This window comes from Rousettus aegyptiacus, unplaced genomic scaffold, assembly GCF_014176215.1.
Source record: "Rousettus aegyptiacus isolate mRouAeg1 unplaced genomic scaffold, mRouAeg1.p scaffold_m13_p_8, whole genome shotgun sequence".
In the NCBI taxonomy this organism is placed as follows: domain Eukaryota; kingdom Metazoa; phylum Chordata; class Mammalia; order Chiroptera; family Pteropodidae; genus Rousettus; species Rousettus aegyptiacus.
Genome location: NW_023416311.1, coordinates 3,980,597 through 3,999,964, shown reverse-complemented (window position 1 = coordinate 3,999,964; position 19,368 = coordinate 3,980,597). Strand labels below are relative to the sequence as shown.

Sequence of the window (19,368 nt, the reverse complement as noted above, 5' to 3'; positions counted from 1 at the left end):
CAGTACATTTTGGCGAAAGAAAAACGGGGAGTTATGACTACTGCTTGAAGTCCGGGTATCTTATCACCTGGAAGGGAGCTGTGTGACCCAGGGTGAGTCACCTAACTTCTGAAATAGTTGCAAAAAACCTCCTGATCTCCCTGCTTCCACCTTTACCCTCCTCTCTACCATCCCTGTCTTACGGCAGCCGGAATGGCTGTTCAAAACTTAAATCAGTCAGATCATGCAGTCTCCAAGAGCTCCCATGACCTTCAGTCAAATCCAAAGTCTTTACCAAGTTTCCGAGGCCCTCCCTGAAGTGCCCACCTGCCTCCCTGCACGACACACCAGGCGTCATTCTCCCCTGGCTTGCTTTTTTAGACACTCCAAGGATACTCCACTTACTTTTCCCTGTCACTTGCACATCCTAACACCCGCCCCACACCTGTTAGCCAGGTGGCTTATTCCCTGGCTTCCCACAGACACACACACACATATCCAGCCTCCTCCCCATCCCCCCCAACCCAAAGCCCTGCTGAATTTTTCTCCATAGCACTTAACCACCGGAAACATTGGAAGTGTATTTATTTTCTGTCCCCATTAAGTTGCAAGCAAGCAGGGACTTAGTGCTGTTCGCCACAGCATTCACAGCTTCGAGAAGCTATCTAGCATATCGTCAGCCCGTGATACCTATTTGGTGAATAAAGGAATGGGCAAAATCAGTTTCCTCATCTGTAAAATGGGGATGGTACTACCAATCGCTTGAAAATGCTGTGAGGATAAATGAAATAATCCGTCAATAAGAGGTTAACGTAAAACCTGGCAGAGCGAGTGCTCATCAACATTCCATACTAGTAGAAAGCCTCTGCCTAAGGCACCCTCACTTCTCAAGTCCTAAGAGAACCCCATGAAAGCAAAGCTCCCAATTTGAATATCTCAGGGATATAGAATTCTCTGGTTAGATATACATTACAAAAGAACCATTTTCTTTTTAAATGAAAATTTCCTTGAAGAACCGGTTCCCCTACAGGGTACATTTTGTTTACTAAAAATGTGGCTTTCACCTTAATCAGGGGACCTTAGCAATGGTGGGGAGTTAAATGAATAAACCCACTTTCTTTCAAGAACTTTATCATAAATAGAAAAATAGCACCATCTACTATTTCTTTATATACTTCATTCATTCATTCATTGAACAAACGCAAAGTATCGTGTGCCAGGCACGCCATGTGGTAAGGGGACAAAAATCCGTTCCTGATGGTAAGGGAACTTGGAGGGGAGGGTAAAGGTTGGAAGCCTTGAGGTAAGGAGACTATTGCAGATCCCAGTAAGGGGGACAGGCCACTACGCTGGGCAATGTGTCATATGCTGGGAATTGCACAGGTGGGCTGGAATGCTGCCAAAAGCTTTCATAGAGGAAGGGCCATTTGATCTGTGTCCTGAAGGGCACTACCAGTTCATGACTGCCATTAAGCGCTTCCTGTAGATTAACTCTTTGGACCTGCAGAACAACCAATGCGATTATATGATGCCCCTACGGACTCAGTCTTAAAAATTTGCTTGTTTTCAAAGTCAAAGCCAAACATAGTGGTTACTTGTCTGAACTACTAGATAAATGACTTGGTAGGGTTTGGAGCTAGGGCTACCTGACGTCAAAATATTAGGAAAGGTGTATGGGGCAATAGATAGGTGTGTGGGGCAATAGATATTCTAGGCTTATAAAAGAGCTAGGAGGGCATGGAGTAAAGATGGATAATCTCAGAATGGCTAGGTTAGAATTGGGAAATCGGGTAGAGTGGAAAATGGAACAGAGGGCCATGTATAAATTGTCCTGAATTTGTGAGTTATGCTGTAAGCAAGCTGGAACCTGCCAACAAGGCTTCAAATGGGATTGATCGTGATCTAATTGTTAAAACATGTGGCAACGTGTGGAGGATGAGCTGCTGGCATTAAATCCCCTCTCCTAAAAACTCCCAAGACCTTTCACTCTTCTTGGCTCCGCTAACTCCACATGGCCTCCTCTCGACATCCTGTGAATTCTGGGATGATAAACCTCTGCTGGAGGTGATGCCCAGGTAGGTGTTAAAAAGTGACTTTAGCTGCTGCCGGAGCGGGCACAAGAGGAGCCAGGCTGGCCTGGGGGCAGAAAGCCAGCCGAGGAGATTGTCTGAATGGTGGGAGACCAGCAGGTCAAAGTATCAGGCAACCTTGGGGAGACCTGAGTGACTGGTTTGAGACGTCCCTTTTCTGCACGTCATCAAACCCCCAGGAGGCTCCAAAGAAGGATCCCAATTTTTTTTTTTTGGAGGGGGTAGGGTAGGAGACTCAGAATTTGATTGAAATCTCTTCCCAGGACCTACTACATATAGTGAGGCCCAATGCTAAAACATCCAGTTTGAGCTCTAATTCTAAAACGGTTAACCCATTTCCCCCTTAAGAAGTGCAGCTTGCTGCATTAATTTGACATAAACACGCTCTTTGAGGCTGAAGTCAATCTGACCCATGTTCAATGTGAAAATAAAACATAAAAACGGTTCTTGGAGTTATTGCTAAACGGAACTCATCTCTAATCCTAATGTAACAGAAATGTACACATAAATCAGATTCATAAAATGAATCTTCGGTAACAACTTGTTTGAGAATGATGTTAACATCATACCCAGGAATGCTACCTTTTCTAGGATTTGACATTTTCAGTAATTGAGAAGCACTGTATTTTGTAAATGGAAATACCACTACTAAAAACAGAATGCCATCAATAGAATGATATCACTTGTTACCTAAGACTAGATATACAACGATGCAAAATCGAGATATTTTGTGACAAACTGTGGGGAAGGTTAGGACTGTAATTCACAAGTTATCTTGAGGTTGACGCTGCAGCTTCAAAGTGCCACTGGCAAGTTCTTGGGGCAAACAGGAAATGGGGGGTGGAAGTGTAGACAAAAGTCACCCACCCTTTACTCACTGAGCACCTCGTGTGTGCAGGGGACAGAGGTGCCCATGGTGGACACTCCCTCTGAAGCCCTCATGGTTCCTGCCTGTCGTCCCCACCGGGCCCTCTCACAGGTCATCTTTGGCCCTCACTTACTCACTGTTTCCTTTTCCACCTAGCATGGTGCCTGGGTGTTTGCTGAATAAATACATTCAAGCCTTTTACTTTGTTTTGTTCTTAAAGAATATCTTAAAGGCATGTAAATGACCGCACGGGGTAGTTCATTAATCGGAGCCATAAATCCGACATGTGAGTGAGTACTGTACTGGCTAAGGAGAAAGAACCCTGGACACGAAGAGGGATTCCAGCTTTTATTTTTCCCCCTTTTCACAAAACAAAGTAGAAGAAATACAGGATTAAAACCACGAAAGTAGTTAAATTGGTAGAACACCTACGTACACACAAAAAAATTCCAGATAAGAAGACAGGCTTATTTACAATGAAGAAACACATGTAAATTAAGGTAGTTTGTGGTTTTCATATGAAACATTAAAAAAAAAATCAAAACAAATGCTACAGGATGCCTCTGTTTACAGAATATTCAAGGGGAGAAAACACTCATTTAGGGACAGATATACCACAAAGTCCAAGTTTTACAGCATCAGTGCAATAAATTCACAAAACTATATTACAGCTAATCAGAGTTTAAGAATTGTTCCCAAATCTGTCACATTTTCAGCCCTCAGGTTCATTCCTACAGATTTCAACTACTCTCAATTTCTAGCTACTAGGAGGGAGAGTGATTCTAAGACGCCCTGAGGGCGAAGTCTGTAGGCCTCAGGGCACCTACCGCCCCCACAGTCTGCTCACACCAACAGCCCTTGTGCTCTTCAGAGAACTATCTAGGGAAAAAGTCAGACGCCAGCATAATCACCACCTCATAAAACAAGAATCTTGAAGCTTACTTTTAAAGGCTTATTCTGGTCTTGAAAAATTAGTAGGAAAAGATTATTTTCTACTGGATCTTGACTGAACAAAGGAAGACTTTTGTCTTTTATTGGCTGGTTTTGAAGTGAACGTCACGGACATGAGTCTCAACCTCTTAGGTACTTTAGTTTCAGTCAGCTGAAAATCTGAAAAGTATGCTAAAAACGCTAAACCCAAGCTTTTGGAAGCCTGCTATGAAAGTCTTTAAGGACCTGCTGACTGAAGTCTAAGTGCAAGGGGACGAGAGCCGGTGAGATCCACCATTTTGGAGGAAGTATTGACGTTTCCTACGAGCTGCTCAGCTCTGCACCAGGAAGAAACCAGCACCTGCCAGGGCATGGAACCTGTTTCATTTTCTTCCATGAGGATTCTCCTCCCATGGTTTAGAAACAGAATGAGGAATGCATCTTGATTGGTCTCCTCATCGATGTGCTAAGCTTGGTCTCTAGATTCACAGAGCCAGTTTGTGAGCAGACTGTGTTAGCAGACAGAACCAGCTTCCTATGGCCACAGACCACCGCACCTGCGTCTAGCTAAAGCGAAGGGCAACTCAGTTATCCAAAGTCACTGCTAACCGTACTAAAGGGCGAAGTTCACCACTATATTATTTTAAAGGAAGGTGCCTAAAAAAGGAAGAATTCAATCAACCCTGGGTGAGAAAAATCAAAACAAGTGATATTCACGAATGAGCTGTCCTTATAAGGCCAACTGATGAGAATGCGCCCAGCTACACTTGACACGAGACACTATGCATAAAGCCTTGGGTGGCAGGTCTGAATTTCTAGTAACTAAGGGCAGAGGAGGGTGAGCGAAGAGCGGCTTCTGTAACATGTTAGAATCCAGGGAGCGTTACAGAAACCGCTCCTAAGGACAGTGTGTACACCGGCAATCATGTGAATAAAGCAGATGTGTTATTCGTTTTTCTTTTCTTTTTGTTTGAGAAGCTTGTTTATCTCCCTCTTGGCCATTCCAATGTACTTCAAAATGATCCCATGCTGGTTTAGTCCGGGAAGCAACAGTAAGAAAGTCACTTAAAAACAAACAAACAAATAAACACAATTAAGGAGGCGGCAGTTAACTTCCTGCGTGTTATTCCGTTTTAGAAAGGCAGTTTCCCAGACTGTCAGGCACTCTTACGGGGAGGGAGCAACTCGGGGAGGGAGCAACTCGGGGAGGGAGCAACTCGAAACCCATCACTTGTGCTGGTATTTACCCCCTGCGGTTTTCACAGCTCTCAACCTCACTGCTTATTTTTACCTCTCGCATGTTTCTTTCTATCCTGGATATGTTTTGTTTGTTTGTTTTTTCATTTTATGTTTTACGCCTGCAGCACCTGGTCTTCCTAGGTGGTCTCCCATCCAAGTACTAACCAGGCCCGACCCTGCTCAACTTCCGAGAATCAGACGGGATCGGGCTTGTTTGGGGTGGCCTGGCTGTAGACCACGGACTGGGGCTCCACCAGGACCTTCTGCGTGCAAACCAGACATGCTAACCGCTACGCTATGGAACCACGTCCTGGTTGTGTTCTTTGTCTTAACTTCCTGCAAGACCACGAACCCTGCAGGCAAGGACCCAGCTCTCAGTTATCTTTCTGGTCTGCCACAGTTCCGGGATCAGTGTCTTGCACGTGGCAAGCATGCGCCGGGTGGGTGACTGAGTCCCGGCGAGCCTTCCCCGAGGACATACCTATCAGGTAGGTGAGCAGAAGGTTGTGGACTTGCTGTCCCAGCCAAGCAACTGCAGCAAGAGACACGGTCACGGCCACGAAGTACTGAACGGAAATAACGAGAGCTGGTCAGTGCCGGGAACGGGCCGAGGGGCGTTAGCATGAGCGCGACGTTTCAAAAGGTTAGAAAACAATCCCGTTTCTCCTACCATTTAAAAATACTTCAGGTCTATATGTTATATAAAACCCAGAGAAAACTCTTAGGTCTGCTTTATAGAATTTAGATACATTCCCTCCTAGAATGACTGTAATTCTATATTGAAGTTAGTTTATAAAATGAATTATACCAATTTTACAATTAATAACTTCACATAGTAACTGCATGTGAAGCTAAGAAAACAAACACTTAAGTGTGTCTTTTATTTCACTAAAGAAAAAAAAACAAAAACAAAAATTTCACCCTACTAGAACACAAAATTCAATGTAAAATGTAATTTTAACTTCCAGTGACTCAGTCTAATGCAGATAAACATTTGTGAATGTACTCAAGGAAGTAATCCAATGGATGAGGAATGGCAAACTCCATTCAAACAGCAAGGCTATCATGATACTACAGGGAAGTAAAAACTAACTCAATCTTAAAATTTGGCTTCATTTGAATAGGTCAAAAGTTAAAAAAAAATAAGTACCATTTTCGGCTTTTCTTCCTTTAGCGTGAAGAGGCGTCGCCACCAGCCCATAGCCCTGCGTCGTGTCTTCACGAGATTGCTGCAGATTTCATGGAATCTCTGCTGTTGCTCGGTGGTCCTAGAAAAAGAAGATTCTCCCTTCGCTATAAGCAAATGTCTACGGTAAACAGATACACCAGCCTCTCAACTGTAAAAAGCTATCTTCCAAAGAAAGTCTAAATAAAAACACAACAACGATTCGCCCTTATTTTATAAAGATGAAAAAAGTTCTTATGCCATTGAGACATCTCCTACAGCACAGGAATGAAGTTTTTACATCAATGTACACGTGTCTGTGTACAAAGTAACGGTGACCTATGGTTCCAAAGCCACATCTGGTTAATGACAGTGATAAAAGACTTATACAGAAATCAGCATAAATTAACTTCTCTGTTCTCATATTTTCAGATCCCAGTAAATCCTGCGTTGTAGCCCACCAGAGTCCCACTATTTTGAGGAAGATGTGAACTTTCTGCTGAGCACTCTGCAGCGAGGTGAGAATTACTAGAAGGCGAAGCTTAACACCCTCGACTGGGCTTCATGCTTTGGATGCCGAGGCAGCTATGCACAGCTCGGATCCAAGTTTTTTATAAGTTTAGTCCCACTGAGGGAAAACATAAACAAAACAGCAGTAAAAATACAAAAGATCCTCGAAGAAAGCCCCTTTTATTCATAATTTTTGAGGGTTCCAATTAAAAAAAAGCAAACTGCCTTTGTACTCTTGCTATGGCAGAGGTAACGGCTGCTGTTATAACGCAGGCCCCACGCTGGGGGGCGTGCTGCCTTCTCTCCTCTAGTCCTGGCCCCTAAAGTTGCAGTGACGGATACAGTAGGAAGGTTTCTGCTGAGCCCTGGATCGTCTTGTGAACAATTCGCCCTTATATGCTACCCATGGTCAGGGCCGGGCTGTGGCTATGCTACAACGTCCTTTTTTCCCATAGAGATCAAACAACTAAACTGCTCTGTCATGTACTGAAACTCAGTGTTTATTTCTGAAAACTTTTCCCCAGGAATTACGAATTAGCAGATTAGAATGCCATCTGGCTAATAAAGTCAAGGTCAGAAGCTGATTCCCTTTGTTAAATTGCTACATTGTATGGTTACAAACTTGCCAGAAAAACACAGCAGCATAATTCATTACTGCACATGAAAAACAATTCAGAGGACATTTCCTAATATTCCTCCACTCCGCTATGAGAGAAACATCTTAAAATAAACATGCTTGATTATCCTTTAACTTAAGCAAACTCCCCGAAAATGCCTGAACTTGTTCTCAAAGATCCAGAATTTAAAATTTGTCCTTTTACAGAATTATTTTATAATTTACTATTATTAGGAGAACAAAACACTAAAGGCGCAGCTGACTGCTGAACATTAAATAAGCAAGGGAGAGAAGAACAGCTAGGAGGAAAAAAATCTATTCCAACATCTAGTTTTGTTCATTATTTGGATTAAAAAGTCAAAAACGCAACATTCCAGAGAGAAGTTAAAATATTTGAATATGATCCACTTAACTATATCTTGGGAACTCGTAAATAACTAATTCAAAGACTGGCACAAATGAAATCAGCCATCCACACGCATACACGACTTGAACCTATTCTGAAGCACTTGCTGTGCGTTTGGCTGACTATGGCTGCACCGCCTCAAAGTCTCAACCTGAAACACAAGATCAGTCTGAAAAGTCGAAATGTTGCACAGCACCCAGAACAGTGCCTCACATCGAAGTAGACATTCAATAAATAGTTGCTAAGTAAATAAACATAAATCTACTAGTTACTGTTTTCATAGTCATTCACATTTGTTATGTATTATGTTATCCTAATATCAATGGAAATGGAAATGTATACTAATAAATGTAAATTTATATGTATAAATAAATGTACATGTATATAAATAAATGTAAATGTATACTACTTTTATGGAAAGCTCATATGAGTTCTACGGGCCTTAATAAAACCTATAAAAAAAACCTCTTCAATAAAAAGTTCTAGAAAAGAAAAAGAAAAAGTCAAAATAAATGCTAGACCATAAAAGAACTATGGAGCCTTTAAGTACTGGAAATTCATGACTGATATGTGAATCAATCAGCTAAGAAACTCTTCACGTAAAAGCAATAAATCCATCCCCTAGATATGCGATGGTAGGCACTTTCTCTGTGCTTAACAACGGCATACTAATCACAGCCACCAGGGTTAAAGTCTCAGAAATGAGCATGCCAAATCATCACGTCACCTACCATTTATTGGAGCCGAAAATTCTAGGCGCTAGAATAGGAACAAGGTAGTCAGCCAAGCACAAAAACATAACAAAACTGGAAACACCGGACAGAACAGATGGATCTAGGTAGTAGATAGTCCTGCGGGGGAAAAAAAAAATTAATAAAGGTTAGAAAAACATGGTCATCATTCTTAGTGAAGACATTTCTTCACTTAGTCCTCTGGTTCTCAAAGATGTTACCTGCCCTTTTCATTCTAATTTTCTCGCAAGTGGTTTTCTGGAAGCTTCCTGATATCATAGATGCAATGTTAATATCAAGAGGAAAAAGCTCTTTGGGTCCTCGCCTGTAAAGGATTCTAAGGCCAAACGGTTTGAGTCACTGATTTATTCAACTGCATCAGATTACCGAGTTTACATAAGTACTACAAATTCTGAAAACTAGGCAAACTGCTCTAAGAAAAAAACATTCTTTAGAGATTATATGTTACAAAAGACTTAAGGCACTTCCTATCATAAATGGAGGCTGTGTATTTATTACCTGAGCCCTTATTAATAACAAGCGCAATCTGAAGTAACTGAATAGCTCACTTACAGAAACACCAGAGAAATCACACCCATGATGGCAGGTGGAAACCAGGCTCTTTCCCATCGCAGGACCTTATCGGCCATCAGCATCACTTCTCCCCATCCTTGCAGCTCCTCTTCCAGACTTGCAGTCTCTGCAGCCTACGTGTGATCAACATTGAAAGCCATCATTTGCTGCTCTCAACATGTCTGTGGTTCCTAGAGTTAGTCTTCCAAGGCACCATGCATGTAAAATAGCTGTTAACCAAATCGCTATCTTAAACATTTAGTTCCTACGAAAACTCTGCAACTTTGATACCAATGACAGCAATCAATGGAGGCAAAAAACTATCACTTAACAGTCACCTTCCAAGTCTAAGAACTGGGCTACTCTTTTCAGATATGATGTCACAAAATCCTCACAGAGCCCTTCAAGGTATGAATAATTAGACCCATTTTCTAATTAAAGAATGGTTAACTAAGTTTCCCCAAATCATGCACTACTAAGCACACACAGTACTCAGGATATAAAATTACATCACTTTATGTTTGCTCATTTCGGGTGGTTAGAATCGATCCATTGTTTTGTCATTTCATTGATTCAAACCCTTACCCCTAAGTCCATTAGGAAAAAGCCTTGATCTGAACAGCACTCAATTTCTAAAATAGCTCTTTGTGTAATGGAATCATTCGGATGTGACATCATTTGCACAATTAAGGAAAACTACTTTCACTAAATTCTGTAAGGCAATTTAAGCTCCATACGTCTCCTCTACAATGCTTCCTACATTTAGCAGGACATTTTGGTTAGACTTCAAATTTCTCTGCAAATCTGACAATGAGCTGAAAGTAGACTTCTAGGATGAGCTAATGTGGCAAAAAGCCCTTAAGCTCATTTTGGTAGAGGAAAGGAAAATTAGAACAAGAAACCCATGTGTCCTTATAAAGTTATCACAGGGAAATATGCAAATGATAGTAGACAGTGCGGCTTAATCATAATAAAGATGCTACCTGTGCCAAACTGATCACAATGCTTAATAAATAAGAGGTTATGATATGAAAGAAACTTAGCTAAGTACTTTATATGCTTATACGCTAATCCTCCCAACAAGGTAAAAGGAAGGTGTTGTTACTATCCTCCTTTTACAGATGAGGAAACCGAGACACACAGAGGGTTAATTAACAGATCTGAATCCAGGAAATCCAAGGCCAACTGCTGGGCTGGAAGGCATTTGAGCTCCAGGGCTGGATCTGTCATTTCAATAGCTGTGTGCACTCCGGCAACCCCTTTGCACATCCATCAATCCACTTAGAGAAACCTTACTGGGGCCAATTACAGAGATGGTAGGTGTGAGCGTGAGAGCGCGTGCGTGCACGTATGTGTGTGTGTGTGTGTGTGTGTGTGTGTGTGTGTAAGGGCAGGTCATGCATTTCTAAAAACGAATGCGTAATGAAAATCACAAACAGCCTTGCGAATTCTTTTCATTCGTTAGCACCTGGGCTCTTGGAAAATCGAGTGTCAGCGATTAAATTCTTTGCTCACTCATTGTGGTTGTGCTGCGTGCCCTGCCTTTTCCTGGGTAAAGCCGACGGAGAAAATGCACGGATTTCTCTCGTTTCTGCCTAGATCCTCTGTGAAATTCGTAGTGACGTCAAATTTGTCCACCTGTGATACAACCCGACTCCAGTTCCTTCGGACCCCTCCTTATTTTAAAGTCGTCCTGGCCTCTCCTCCCCCCTCCCCCCACCCCCCACCCACCTACCCATTCACAAATTCCAGGCAGCAGCCTGGACCTCCCGTTGTCCTCCCAGCTGGCCCCAGGTCCCGGTCCCCTGCCGTGTCTGGCTGTGCCTGCTCCGACACAAATTCTCGGCAGCAGCCCTCTGACCCTCCGCCCTTGTCCAAGCAAGGGAGCAAACAACGAGGGGGCATCACGGTTAAGCTCAAAGAGAAGGAAACTCGGATCCGGCTGGGGCCTAGGCCCCGAAAGAGCTCGACAGGCCCCTCGCGGCCCTGCCCGGGGCTGCACCCCAGGCTTGTCACAACCCCGCCCCCCCCCCCCCACCTTTCCCACTTCCTCCTCAACTCGTATTCGCGCTGACCGATCACGAGCCCTCCTCGTCCCTTTGCGCACCTTTTCCAGGGGATGTTAAGGGTCGACATAACTAGTGACCGCCACCCAAACAGCCCGAGGGGGCCGGCGCCGCCGCGGGTGACAGATACGAGGCCGCAGCACCGCCCGGCCAAGCCACGCGAAGTACAGAGGCTCCACTCCTTTCCCCTGCGACGCGGCCGCGGGGACTCACCAGCACGTTGGTGCTGCGATTATCTCCCTCCGCCATCGTCCCCGAGGTGCCGCCTCAGTGAGCACAAGCCGCAGCCCAAGAGAGCCGCCCGCCGACACCCGCACCGCGACCCCGACGCGAGGGCACGCCCCGCAAACCGCTTATATAGGCCGGCCGCGTTTCCCGACAGCCCCCGCGACGCTCGCTCCTCATTGGACGGATCGAGCCCAACCTGAAGGGGAGCGGGACCAACTGCTGCCCAGCGCATGGCTTGAAATCGAGGTCAAGGGAGAGCGAGGAACCCAGGAGGCGGGGACACAGAGTGGCCAATCAGCGGGCAGGAGCTGTCCAAAGCCCCGCCCAGGCTTTTTGAAAGCTGTTGAACGGCCGCTGTCCCGGGCTTTGCCTGGCTTCAGTGCCCCCAAGGTTGTCCGCCACTCAATCTCTCGGACCTTCTGCTGGACCTCAGAGCAGCTAAGGAGACTTTCTGAAATTTAGTTCTCGAGGAAATCTGCTACGCAGTATGAGGCGGAGGGCAGAGATGGGCAGGTTTCGCTAACCTCGCTGTGATAAAAGGGGGCCTGCTGGGGTGTCCTCCCGACCAGGCGGGTGCCCTCCGACCTCGCTATGCCCCTAGGAGGCCCTGTCTTTCTTCTCATCTCTGCCCTGGCTATCCTAGCCGCGCTACTGACCAGTTTAGCACCGATTTGTGACCCGGAGACTCGTGGTTTTGAGGACAAATTGAAACAGCTATTTATGTATATTTTCTCTACTTTTTCCTTCCTACCCATAGGAAAGAAGGCCTTAGTTTATTTGGGGGCGGGAAGGAGGCGGTGATCTGGGCATGGTTTGAGAACTCATGTAAAAAGCACCAACTTATAAAGCTGGTTTATTTACATAGGGTAAAAAATTGGGGGAAATTCTCTGTGAGGCACTTCCCGAGGTGTTCCTCCAGGACTGGTTTTGACAGCACCTTTCTTACAGGAGAGGTCGTGCTAAGGAAAGATGTAAGCCCTCTCACAAGCAGTGGAATTCATGAGCAATTCAGGAACTAGATGAACTGTGTTGAGGCACCTCGTCTTTTTTCTCCAGGATTTCAAATTAACAAGCACTTTTGATTTTCATTTATCAAAATCTTGCCAAACGTTGACCTGGATAGATGTCTGTTTTGGGATAGCTTTTAACTTCGTTTTTTATCCTTTTATAGTCATCTATAGTATGCCTTTGAATGTAAATGTTTTAAAAGCATTCCTTAGATAACTACCAGGTTCTTAAAAGCATAAAGAAATGTGAGAAAAGGAAGCTACAGACCACATGTCACCCCTAAGAAAGCCAGGGGAACCTGAGCATTGTAAATTTTAAGAAAAGGTGGGATCTTTGAAAAAATAAAGCATCTTGATCAGACATAAACGCTTGAGGGGGAAAAAAGTCTTTGCAAGGGAAGGGGACTCATCAATAAAGTGCCTCTTTGGGGGAATGTTGGGATTGGAGATAGGTTATGTACGTTAAGACGTGAGTTCACTTAGAGACCCGATTTGGCCAGGACTTCCCCTTTCTCTTCTAAAGAAAATCAAAGGTCTCAAACCATAAACAGCCACCATAGTTAATGTATTGAGCAGAGTGTGAAATCTTCCTGTAGGCACAGTAACACCCATTTCCAAAGGTGAGGCCACAGACTTATTAGGCTTCAAAGTGACATTTCTTTAACACACGCACACACGCACGCACACACGCCCTGACATTGCTATTTTGAGAAATCGACTTTTGCTACAGAATACTTCTGGTTTTCACCCAAGTTCCCTATGTACGACTTGATTTGATCATACAGCAGCTTGTGAAATGGAAGTAGGTGAAAACAAACGGAAGCAACTCAAGCAGCTCAGGTTCTTTTTTGTTACTAAGAAATGTGTTCCCAGGGTGATGTGCACCCTCAGGAACTGCGGGCACTGCGAAAAAGTCTTTAAAATTCCAATTGGCCTAATTAAAAAAACACCAACCCTTAGTATTGCTTTCTTTTGAGCTTTGTTTTTGTACTGCAAAAACAGGATGTGATCTTTTGAAATGTGCCAGATGACAGAACAGTTAAGAGAAAGCCTAACACAATCTAAGAGCAGCAAATGCGATCTAATTTCCAGACATTAAAACAAAATGGATATTTTAATTTTCCTTCAGAGCTTTTGCACGCCAGGAAATATACACGTCAGTAATGTTCTATAGTTTTGTTTTTAAATATTGACAATGTTAAGTTTAATAAATTGTGCCTCAATACCGAGAACTTTCCCATTGAAGTAAAATTTCTACTGATGTTCAAAAATACTATAGCATTTTAAGGGTGAAAAAAATTGAGGAATTTAAAACTTTTTTTGGAGGTATTAATGCTTTAAAAAAGCTACCCATCTTCCAAAATTAAGTTTTCTGGAAACTATTTCTACCAATGAATTCAGAGCTTAAATGCTATGTCTTTTAAGACTTTATTTTTTTTTTTTTGAAAAACAGGTATTTCATACAATCTTTGCCATGTTAATGCAAATATGCACAAAGTAGGCATGTGTTTTTGCAAAAGATGCATTATGAACATTTTCAGGAAGCTGGTGTGATTTATTCAACTTTTAATCTTAAATACAATCACAAAATTATAACCATCAGGAGGCATTTCAACCTTTTGTACATAGAAGCCACTTTATACAATGTTTATTAGGACAAGGAAGATTCGGTTCAACTCAATTTGCTCTTATAGTAAGGGTAAAGTAACAAGTAAAATGAAGTATGATGTTGCCACTGACATTACAGGTGGAAATATAAGGGAAATTTAAACCAGAAAAATAACAGACACAAGAACTTTAAACAGGAGCCGAAACTGGGACTGCCAGGAAAAAGAAAAACAGCCTATTTTGAAAGAAAAACATTCCAGAAGTCTGCCTCTCAGAACTTGTAGTTCTCCTAGGTACCACCTTCGAAAGTTGAGCTAACTGGACATTTTTTCATCAGCATAACCAACAGCTTTTCCCCAGTAAATCACAGTCGAACTCCCATAGAAAGCAAAAGACTTGAAGCGGTTCATGCTATACAACTAACCCTTGAACTTACAAAGCTGCTCTAAATCAGAGTCCATTTTGCCCATTTGTAAGTAAGGGATGGTGACATTGTTACCCAGGCCTAGAAATCAGGAAAAATGCCACAAACCCTTAGGGACATAACAGTGAATTTCCCCTTCCCCAATATTTGGAAAAATTTGTAAGGCTAGTTTTTCCCCATAGGAGAAATCTTTCTAATACAACCCAAATACTGAAAACGCAGTCTACCTTCTTTAATACAGTCTACCCTCTTTGATTTGGGGGGGGGGGGGGGAGTTGTAGCTCTAAATTACTGGCACTTTGCAAGCTCAAGAAGATATAGGATGGAAGGTTGTTGGTTTTCATCTTTATCTAATTTGATGTAAAACGAAGGGACTTAAATGTGCTAATAGCAAAACATGTATATGAATAGGGCTAAAAGCCTAATTGTAGGTGCTTTCTTGAATGAAAAGAATTGGGAGAAAAGAAGAACCAGCTCCTTACTGCCAAAACGAGTGAGCCCCAGAGTAATCACAAACACGTGGAGGAAAATAGGCCAGGAAGACTTTCCAGTTTCAGTTTAAAGTACTACCTATAATACCTCGGATTTAAAAGATCCTAAGATTGCACATCAACTCTAATATTTGGCTGTACTTACACTGCCCTGCGTGGCATTTTTTAATGGCTCTTTCCTTAAATATCACACATTAGAACAACCACAATAAAAAAAAAAATGCAGAGAACACACACTGGACAATTTTAAGAAAACTACATACTAAGCTTAGGTAAAGAGGCAAACGTTAAGGGCAGAAGTGAAGTTTTTTTTGAATTATAAACCCGCACCCTGAACCTGGGGTTTGGGCTCTAAAAAAAACAACATAGGGAAGCAGATCAAGAGCTCGATTATCAGTTCTCACACAGAAATCTCAGCTATCACAAAACAACTCACCCCAAGTGTCGGACACAAAAGAACCTTAATAATCGTCTAGCGAATTATGTTGAGAACTCATGACCAGAAATAAGGAGATACTGCAAGACATTCCAAAGAAATAGTAAAAGAGAAATACAGTCACTTCCACAAACCATTAAGCCTCCACAGCTTTGTAGAGAAGTCAACTAAACTTCAGGCCATTCTAGAAAATTGAAGACAACAAAACACAACTTCAATTTCCAAGGGTACTGAGTTGAATTAGAGGTTGTAGGTTATTCTGTACCCTCTGAGTCTTGAGAGAGCAAGCAGATCCCCAGTTTTCCACAGGTATTCTGTCATCAAAAATGTACAACTTCATAACCACAACACTCTAAACTTTATTTTACAAGACAATCCCCCAAATATAGCCCTGACCGCTCAATCTGCTACATCACTTGGGCCTTTTATTGTGGATTAAATCTCTGTTGAGTTCTCCTAACAGTTCAAAACGGCAAGGCCACCTGCAGAATGACGTCCCAGAGGAAGCCAAACTGTCCAGACTGGAGTCTCGTTGTCCAGAGTGTAGTGAAAAGCAGCTCTCAAGTCATGAATTGTTCACATCTGCCCCACAACCAAACACATATAAGCCACACTATTCTCTGAGGGGACCATTTTAAAATAGAAGTGATGGATAATTTACCAGAGGCACGTGTTTTCATATAAAGCTGCTTCGTTTTTGCTGGATAAGGTGCCAGGTACCTCTGAAGCCTGAAATTCACAGGCGATAAAATTTACCTATTTATCTTCTTTACCAAAGAGAAAGTAACTTCTAAATGCTACCTATAGGGACAAACTAGTGTGAACTGGTTTAATCATTTTGATGGAAGGTTTTCCTTTTGACAAAGAATGTTGCTGAAAGAACTGTTTAATCTTGAGAGCGGAGGTAATCAAGTGACGGATGCAGTAGCTCCCAAGGCCTCCAGGAAATAAAGCAGCATGCAAAACACAATATGGCATTATTATTCCAAATAGGTTGTTTTAATTGTGAAACTCGGGTTCAAATAATGAAGAAAATAAAATTTGATACATTAGGTTCCTTATCTTGCTATTAGACATACGGGTATTCAAAAATACCACCTTTCTTACAATGTCTGCCGAAGTATTTAAAAAGCACTGATACTGAAATGCATTCTCTGATGGGTATTTAAAACGTATAGATTAATGTGGCAATCGGAACACAGAAAAGGCCAAAGCTATGTGAAATTTTTCTTTAACACCTTTCAAGTTTGTGAAAATTGGCAACTAGAAAGTGATCACAGCCCTAATCTCTAAGGTGCAGGAAAGGACTAAAACAAGATTTTAATCGTATTCTACTTTGTGCTGGTACGTGATTTTAAGGATCTTCCTTTAGTCTGGATTTTTATTTTGGATCAACAATTGAGCTTACACAGTCAGCCAGTACTGAAACGCAATGCTAAATTTAAGGAAACCCTGACCGTGAATCCACTATAATGTCTTACTTAACAGCCAACCATAAAAATTATGCAAAAAGTACTTCACAGACTAATTAAACTTAAGATGGTGGTGGTTCTCGTTTTTGCTGACGTTTCATGTACATATGTCCTAAAATGCCAGGTCAACTAAAGCACTTCTAAGGTATGCCTTGTAAATTAAAAGTATCCAACAGGAAAACTGAATTAAAAAAACGTTTCACTTTACCTCCACCGGAACATCACTTTATTGTTAATCTGTCATCAACAATGTAAAACTCTAATAAGTACTCTATCCTGGTTTTTAAAAAGGTAAAAAGATTACACTGGATTAGCTACTTTCTAGGAAAGAAACTACAGCAATCACAGAAGGGGGAAAATTTGAATGACCTCCAAAAAATGCACACTATCAGCAGAGGGGAGTGTACATGAAATCAAATGTCTGTTAGATTCATTACTTTTGAATGCACAGTGACAATTCTGGAAACTGTACATGATAGAATCACAGAAATGACTTAAAATAACCAGAATTACATTTTGTGTGTGATCATCAGACCTTTAAACAATCCTTGGATTTTCCATGTGGTTTTGGAGAAATTTCCATTTATCACTCCAAATATGAGTTGTTGACAGCATCGAGATGGAAGTAGATGAAATATAAGGATTGAACTAAAAGTGAATTGGACAGATGGCTAATCTACCAGAGCAGGTGAGAGGGGGCTGGGGAGGTGGTGGGGGCTGGGGAGGATGGTGATGGGTTGATTTTTTTCCCTTCATTTCAGAAGTAAGTTCTTCCACTGTAGTGTATCTGTTACATAGCTCTCCGTTTTCAGTTCCATTTCTGAAATGCGTATCGCATCGCACAGCCTTTTGGTACTTACTGGTCAACCCAACCAGTACTGTTGCCGAGCAACAGGCGTCACCCGAGAATCTGGATGCGTCAGATCTGCCTCGGCTGTGATTTCTTCGCGGCCCCAGTGTTCTGTCTCTGGGCGGGGTTGGTTTGTTCCTGGGTTGTACACACAGGGTCAGGTGGAATGGAGTTCCAAATCACTCTGTGCTCCGCGGCATCCCGAGTTCTTTCTGCAGCTAACCTCCTGACACGTTCGCAGCTGTTCTGAGGCAGAAAGACAGCCTCTGTGTTCAGGCGGTGAGCTTTCTTTCTTTCACCCTTGACCCTGGGGTTGCGGGCCATGGTGTTGGGCGTATCCCTGAGTGCAGCTGCCCTGCAGGACTCACTTGCTAGCGCACCGGGATTTCCTAGGTTTCCTCAGAGTAAGCCCCCAGCTGCATCACCGCCGACTGTGGTGTGGCTTTGGATGCCTGAGGCTGAGTTGGTTCTGGTGGATGTCTGACCTCGCTTAACCAGACTCGTCTACTGTCTTGCCATTCATACCCAGGCTGTCCAACCTTCATACAGCTGAGCCAAGTTATCTAGATTAGTTGCTTCCTTAATGACATAGTCAACCTGTAAAAATAGGCAGGGTAGTATTTAAAGACAATTAAAGCTTGACAGGACGTGGCCCACGTACAAATTGTTTAAAAGTAAGTTTATGAGCACCCAAATTAATCACCTAAAGGAAACGCAGTTGCTATGGTGGAAAGAGGTTAAGTAAGCCGAGCTTCCCTCATGAGCCTACAGCTGACAAAACGTGCTGGGAAGGTCACAACCCTCCTGAGCCTTCTGAATCCATAGATGGAGAGCGAGCTCCACTGACCCCACAACTGCCCTTGGGGTTAAACACGTCAAGTCACCGGGTAAATACTTAGGTGCTGTGTAAAAAAAGTGCCCAGCAGATTCTGGGCACCCACCTGAGGGCTCAATAAATGCTTACAGATTCTGACTTAACTGAAGTTTTTTACTGTGAGAGATACAATCATCTCTATATCCAGGGTGTCCATCGAGGGCCAATTATAGAGTAAATGCTCACGATATGGCTGAATTATAAAACCCATACCAAAAGCCGAAAGAACTCTATCCTTACCCCACTCCTATGGGAACCTTTTATTCACGTAAAATAACTATCAGAACAGAAAGCACCATAGCCAAGCCTCCTTTAAAAGGGTGGCCAGAGAGCTATGACAGGCAGTCATGAAAGCACACAACCCACAGGGCTGAACACTGTCCCCGGCTTTTAACAAACTTGACAAACTGTTTCTAAAAAGTGACTCTTGACCAAGAAGATGTAAGCCCAGGTTCTATACAGCGATGTAATAGTGTTTAAAATAAATTTTTAAAAAATCCTTTTCTTGCTGATGTTAAAATTGAATCATGGATCCAATAGAAAATAGGATATTCAGTCTCAAATTTTTATAGAAGAAAAGTTACATTTGTAATGGAGAATTCAGGAAAACACTGTCCTTGACCAAGTGATCTAACTTTTGTCAAAGATGGCACAAACTGACGTGTTTAAATTCTTAATGTAAAATTCTGACATCACTGATGTAGCATTCCTGCCAAAAATGTTGACTCTGAATCTAATTATAAGGAAAATATAAGACAAATACAGACACGCATATTCTGCAAACCAAATGGTCTGGACACACCAA

The 19,368-nt window shown here is 42.6% G+C and overlaps 2 protein-coding genes, 1 long non-coding RNA gene and 1 pseudogene across 5 annotated transcripts in view; 1 reads left to right on the top strand and 3 right to left on the bottom strand.

Annotated features, from left to right (window-relative positions):
* Positions 1 to 3,271: 3,271 nt before the first annotated feature.
* ARL6IP1 (ADP ribosylation factor like GTPase 6 interacting protein 1) lies at positions 3,272 to 11,533 on the bottom strand. Of its 2 annotated transcripts, none has more exons than XM_016156917.2 (6): positions 11,387 to 11,533; positions 9,108 to 9,241; positions 8,535 to 8,654; positions 6,257 to 6,374; positions 5,588 to 5,672; positions 3,272 to 4,931 (listed from the first exon to the last, which is right to left on the bottom strand). In XM_016156917.2, the coding sequence occupies exons 1-6, from the start codon at positions 11,420 to 11,422 to the stop codon at positions 4,813 to 4,815; spliced, it is 612 nt and encodes a 203-aa protein (XP_016012403.2). In that variant the 5' UTR covers positions 11,423 to 11,533; the 3' UTR covers positions 3,272 to 4,812. The 2 variants fall into 2 exon arrangements, with proteins under 2 accessions (XP_016012403.2, XP_036081763.1); XM_036225870.1 differs by lacking the exon at positions 11,387 to 11,533 and adding an exon at positions 11,215 to 11,233.
* Positions 5,223 to 5,342, bottom strand: LOC118607462 (annotated as a pseudogene).
* On the top strand, positions 6,291 to 8,651 carry LOC118606679. The gene is made up of 2 exons (XR_004952574.1): positions 6,291 to 6,418; positions 6,704 to 8,651. It is a non-coding gene; the product is annotated as an uncharacterized LOC118606679 (long non-coding RNA).
* A 2,289-nt stretch (positions 11,534 to 13,822) lies between the features above and the next one.
* The window catches only part of SMG1 (SMG1 nonsense mediated mRNA decay associated PI3K related kinase), an 86,612-nt gene continuing 81,066 nt past the window's right edge, over positions 13,823 to 19,368 (bottom strand). For both annotated transcript variants that reach the window (XM_016156919.2, XM_036225869.1), the window contains one exon: positions 13,823 to 18,286. In XM_016156919.2, the coding sequence (XP_016012405.1) occupies positions 18,209 to 18,286 (78 nt within the window). In that variant the 3' untranslated portion in view covers positions 13,823 to 18,208. The remainder of the gene's footprint in view (positions 18,287 to 19,368) is intronic.

Bases quoted from the DNA above. Each gene is read 5' to 3' on its own strand.
- ARL6IP1 (XM_016156917.2), bottom strand. From the start codon at position 11,422: ATGGCGGAGGGAGATAATCGCAGCACCAACGTGCTG. The intron at 8,655-9,107 runs GTAAGTGAGCTA...TTTCCCCCGCAG, and splicing joins GTGATTTCTCTGGTGTTTCT to GACTATCTACTACCTAGATC. The intron at 5,673-6,256 runs GTACTTATTTTT...ATTTCCGTTCAG, and splicing joins AGGAAGAAAAGCCGAAAATG to TACTTCGTGGCCGTGACCGT.